We start from the raw sequence: 5,841 nt of genomic DNA on the forward strand, positions 1-5,841 counted from the left end.
CACCAGCGATTCTGATTCCTTGGAGCAAAGTTAGGGCTTAAACTTTGAGTTTTTACAATGTGCTAAGTGAGTGTGATGCATACATAGGGTTTAGGTAACAATTCCAAAGGGCCTGGCACAACACAGTAGGTGCTAAGCGTGGCCTGCAGGGGTTGGAAATGTTTTCGCAGGGTAAACAAATGATGTGTAGAAATATGGCTTGAACTAGTCTGTGTACCCCAGCATCTCACACTTTGAAAGGAGATAGGGCAACAGTGTTAGCAATACAAAAGATAAATATTTATTCAGAACAAAACTTTTAACAATCGATTTTACATTCTAAGCCACAAGGAAATAGCAAAACATAATGCAAAGGAAAAACAAAAACTAAAAGAAAAGCAGCTTACTGTCTTTTCTACTTTAACTCGGTAACACTTAGTTGACCCAATGCCCCCTTGCTTGACCTATTTTGCAAGCAAATTTTAGAGTTAACAGCTTACTTATGATTCCAGGTTAAAATCACCTTTCTCCTGTGAGTCAGGAAGTTGTAGATGAGCTCCAGTCAGAGGCTTCTCTGGGGTTTCTAGCTATTGGGGCTAAGGTGCAAACGTAAACCTCTGGTAGGTTTCCTTATTTAGGAACACCCCCATTTCTAAGTGGTGGCAGTGAATGATGAAGGCTAAGGCCCCAAAGGACTTGGCACTTTAATCCAGATATGATACCCCAGGGAGCACTGAGTACACCCTAGATTGTGTTCCTTTGGCCCTTCTCTATCTCCCAAGTATTCAGAAGCCCCTGCTAAATCCCTTTCTGCTTCCTCCCGGAGACGATTTCTTAGCATTCCTCTGGGCTCATCATTCTGGAGAGATCAGACTTTCTGGGCCCTCAAGTGTTGAGGAAAATGTTGTGAAGTGTGAGAGGTAGTGGAATGAGCACCGGGCTTGGGGTCAGGGAACTCTACTCTAGGCTAGCTCTGGCACCAGACAGCTATGTGATTTTGACCCAGTCATTTAACCTCTCTGGGCCTGTTTCATCTGCTGGAAATCCATGGGATTGGTCTAAACCAATTTTTAGGTCCTTTCCAGCAAGAAAATTCCAAATTCCATGATTCTGTGAAAAATGGCTTCTGAGCCACTGAACAGCTGTCCCAAAGTCCATGCATTTTAATGCCATAAGAGAGGCCCTTGGCCACCATTCAGAGCTTACTGACTCAGATTACATACACTTCTAACAACACTGGTTTCACAAATTCTCAGACCACATAGATTAGAAGCAGCAAATTAAACGGGGAGGGTAAGAGCTGCAAAAAGTAGACACCCTGACAGAAGCAAGCCACAGTCAACAATGTTCTCAACAAACTACTGATGGAGTGCCTACCACGTGGTGGGCCCCGCACCTAGTGCTGGGGCATAAAGATGAGCAAGGCAGCCCAATGGATGAAAATCCCGGGAGAAGACAAGGCGTGGGGAATAAAAAGTACAAAAAACCCCACACAAAAACCACACACAAAAACAAAAACAAAAACCAACCCAGATACAAAAACGAAAACAAAATTTTAAAAAGGGAGAGGCGACACATCTGCACGCTACAGTTCTCGGTGGTTACTGATGACAGAGTCACCAATTCAGAAAAGGCTGAAATGGAGTAAACTCGGTTTAAGAAGGCAGAGAGAGATGTCTCTTGTAGGTTTAAAAAAAAGTTTTGGCACTTAAGAGGGGTAAGCTGGCTCTGTGTTCACCCTGGCAGGCAGGTGGGTGTTCAGTGCCCAGCCATCCCGGTTAGCTGAGCTGCCACGGAATTGTGAACTGCTTTGGGACACTGGGCAAAGGCGTGTCCTCGCTTGCCACAGAGGTTACACACGATACCCTTCCGGCAATAAGGGCTCAGGTGACCCTCCTCCCCGCACCTGAAGCACCTGTCCTGCGTGCAGCTGCCGCTCATGTGGGTCCGGGAACCACATTTAAAGCACGTCTTGGGCTGCCCCTTGTACCAGCTGTAGCCCCTCTCGGCCCCCAGGAAGAAGGCCCCCGGCAGGTGCCTGACCCCGCCCTCCCCCTGGCGCAGCTCGATCTCACACTTGTACTCCCCGGTCCAGATCCCAAACCTGTCGGTCACTTTCACGGGCACTGCCAGCACATCGCAGTGGCGCTTGAGCCAGGTCACGATGTCCTCCACGTCCACCGTCTCGTTCCGGAAGAGGATGAAGAGCGTCTTCAAGCTGGACTTGCTCCGCCCCAGCACCACAAAGTTCTCCCAGCAGTCCTCCTGCTCGCGCTTCTCCTCGTAGACGCGTAGGAACAGGGCCAGCTTCTCCGCCGAGCGGAAGCTCACGTCGAACTCGCGGCTGCCTGGGATCTGGATGACCGCGTAGATGTCGCTCGGGTCCATGCCGATGGAACGCAGGATGAGCGCGCCCACAACGAAGTCCCGGGTCGGGCAGGCGCCCTCGTCTCCCTGGAAACAGATGCGCACCAGGAAGCGGCCCTTGCCCGGGCCCGCCGCGGGGCCCGTCGCCACTGCCTGCTCGTCCTGAGCGGGCCGCTCGGCCGCGTCCTCAGCCACGCCAGGCCTGGCCGGGCCCGCCATGGCCGCCGCCGCCGCCGCCGCCGCCTCGGCCTTCTTCCTCCGGCCCGCCTCGGGTGCACCCTTCTTCTTGCGGGGATCCGCCGCCTCGCCGGCCGGGTCTCTCCGCCGACCCTTTGGGTCCCCGCGGCCGGCCGGGGGGAAGTCGCCGAGGCCCGGCGCCGCCAAGCCCGCGGGGGCGCCGAGCCCGCCGCCCACGCCGCTGCCTCCCTCCTCCTCCCGCCGCGACGGCCGCGACTCGCGGAACTCGCCCTTCTTCTCGGCCAGGTTCTTCACCACCTGGGCCCAGCCCATCTTCTCGCGGCCGCCCTCGGCCTCCTCGCCGCGAGCCGCGGGCCGCGCGGGGGGCAGGAGCTGCGGCCGCCCCCGCTTCCTCTCCTCCTCCGCGCCGCCGCCGGTGGCCATTTTACCTCCTTCCCAGCATCCTCCACTCGCTCCCGCAGCCAAAGGGCGCCCATCCGCGCGCCCGCCCGCCCGGGGCTGTGGGGGTTTGGTGGGTTGTTGTTGTTGTGTTTTTTTTTTTTTTTTTGAAATTCGACGCTTCTCTCCCCCGCCCCGCTGAAGGTATTTACCCGCAGCGCGCGCGGCTAGCGCCGGCCCGGAACCCTCGGGTAACGGCCGAGCCTCGTGTCCGCCGGCGCGCTCCGGCCCCACCTCCTGGGCGCCGAGGCGGGATGCGCCGCTTGGAGCGCGTCCCTGTCCGCTGCGAGGGCTTGGCAGCCCCGGGCCACGCTCTCGAGGATTTGCTCTTTCGCAAGCGGTCCTCGATTTCATTCCGGCAGCATCACGAACGGCCCTGAGGCGGGCCCGAGCGGAGGAAGATCTCGCCCATTTTGTTTTCTTTTCGATACCTTTTCTGTTTATCAAGAAACAAAACGAAACTAACTCCTCCTCCTCCCAAAGCACACGACAGTGCATTGTTTTTCCAGCGTTGGGTTATAGACATTTTCAAACATAGAGAAAGTTGAAAGAATTTTACCCAGTGGCTATTTTACCTCTAACTTTGGACTATTTTAACTTTCTATCAGAAATTTTCTATGCCTTGTCACACTACACCTCTATCCATAAGTCCTTCTTATTTTTTGATACACCTCTAAGTAATACTGAATTATTTTTTAAAAAGGCCTTCATCATACTCATGATGACAATTATAATATATTGAGCTCTTCAGCGCCCGGCACTGTTCTAAGCACATTAGGACAATTGCAAGCCTTATCACATGGAATCTTCCAAAACCACGCTGTAATTACACCCATCTTACAGGAGGCAGGGGGCTTGGAGACAGGGTTAAAACACTTGGTGAATTGGCAGAGTTAATAGGCGACCGCGTGAAGCTGGCTTGTATTTCTAAAATCGCTTGCTTCTGACATTGTGGATCAAGGATGTCTGTGTCAGACTCTCCAGAAAAATCTGGTTAACACAAAGATTTTTGGCTAAAGTTAGCGCTGGACAGAATTTCTGTTCCTCCTTCATCTCTCTCAACTGGAGCTTTGGAACAAAGCATTGATAAAATCTGGGTGTTTGAGGGGATGGGTTTAACAATACCCTTTGTTAGCTTTGTTTTCTTAATGCAAGTCTGTGGGCATTTCAGGGTGCTTCAGTGGCCATTGTGACTTTGGTGAAAGAAGAGGTGGAGATAGGGAGACCCTAGTGTGAATCTGACTGCTTTGAATCTCAACCTTGTCACATGGGGCCAATGACCTCAGTTTTCATAGCTTCAGTTTGCTCATCCATAACAAAGGGATAAGGTCTACTCTCAGAGGACTAGTGTTGGGGTTCAAGGAGATAGCCTGTGTCAAAGAGCTTGGTCCACAGTGGGATTTCCAGGAAAGGTCATCCTTCTGTTAGTGTTGGATTCTCTCCTATTTCTCTGCCATATCCTCTAGTTCTACTTAGCATTATGGAGTCCCTATGAGTTCTCATCTTACGATCTTTCGCTTCACCCAGTTCCACATACTGGTCTCAGGGAAGCCGACATCTCCAACTCTTGTGCCATTTGGACCTTCCAGTTCCCTTACATTATAACCTCTGGAGTGCTTTCCTCCATCCCTTCTCTGCCACACATTCCCATGATCATACTCAGGTCACTACCAGAAGCATCAAACTCTTATTAGAGTCATGTAATCCACTCTTTTCTTCTTTCTGTTTGCCAGCTCACTGGGAGGACTTTTACAAAACCAAATAGAACCTACATAATTTAAAACAATCTCTTCCATTCCTCTTCCCTATCCTCCCACCCGAGGCAATATCATACAAATATCTACAGGATCAGGCAGGTACCTTAAATAAGAACAATGTGCTGGGTGAAATGGAGAGCAGGTATTTTATCTGAAGGGGCAGTCGCAATCAGCTCTAGCTGATTATTGCTCTCCATAAGTGAGAGCCCTCTATAGCCAGATACTCCAAATTCTAAAGAGAAAACTGAACTCTTATTTTATTTATGGGAAGCATTCTTCCTTCTTCCATAAGGCTGTCTCAGCTATATTTGGATCCTCTGTACAAAATTTAGAATCAGTCTGCTAAGTTCCAGGAAACCATTTTTTGGGATTTCAATTGGAATTGCATTGAATTTGTACATAATTGCCATTTTATAATACAAAATTGCTCCATCTATAACCTCACTGGATGTCTCGTTTATTTAAGTCTTATTATTTTTATAAATTGCAATAACATTTTATAGTTTTATTCATAAGGGTCTTGCATAATTAAATTATTCCAAGGTATGGTATGGTTTGGTTGCTATTGTAAATAATAGGTTTAGAAATTACATATTTGTTATTGGTATTTAAAGGGAATACAACTGGGGCCCCTGGGTGGCTCAGTTGGTTAAGCAACTGCCTTCGGCTCAGGTCAGGATCCCAGGGTCCTGGGATCACCCCGTATCCTGCATCGGGCTCCCTGCTCAGTGGGGAGCCTGGTTCTCCATCTCCCTCTGTCTGCCACTCCCCCTGCTTGTGCTCTCTTTCTCTTTCAAATAAATAAAATCTTTTAAAAAAAATAAAGGGCATAGGGGCGCCTGGGTGGCTCAGTCGTTGGGTGTCAGCCTTCGGCTCCGGTCGTGATCCCAGGGTCCTGGGATCAAGCCCTGAATCGGGCTCCCTGCTCAGCGGGGAACCTGTTTCTCCCTCTCCCACTCCCCCTGCTGTGTTCCCTTTCTCTCTGTATCTGTCAAATAAATAAATAAATAATTAAAAAAAAATAAAGGGCATAAAATTGAATTTTGTGTAGTAGCAACAATGTTGACATCTTTTAAAATTTCCAATGGTTTTTAGAATCACT

At 50.0% G+C, this 5,841-nt stretch overlaps 1 protein-coding gene across 1 annotated transcript; it reads right to left on the bottom strand.

Annotated features, from left to right (window-relative positions):
* Window positions 1–257: 257 nt before the first annotated feature.
* Window positions 258–3,423, bottom strand: ZCCHC3 (zinc finger CCHC-type containing 3). The gene has a single exon (XM_081833026.1). The coding sequence runs from the start codon at window positions 3,334–3,336 to the stop codon at window positions 1,738–1,740; it is 1,599 nt and encodes a 532-aa protein (XP_081689152.1). The 5' UTR covers window positions 3,337–3,423; the 3' UTR covers window positions 258–1,737.
* Window positions 3,424–5,841: the final 2,418 nt, after the last annotated feature.

Source organism: Leptonychotes weddellii, chromosome 10 (genome assembly GCF_054177405.1).
Source record: "Leptonychotes weddellii isolate Sample4059 chromosome 10, ASM5417740v2, whole genome shotgun sequence".
NCBI classification, from domain to species: Eukaryota; Metazoa; Chordata; class Mammalia; order Carnivora; family Phocidae; genus Leptonychotes; species Leptonychotes weddellii.

What these genes read in the sequence shown, in the direction of transcription:
- ZCCHC3 (XM_081833026.1), bottom strand. Translation starts at nt 3,336, where the DNA reads ATGAAATCGAGGACCGCTTGCGAAAGAGCAAATCCTCGAGAGCGTGGC.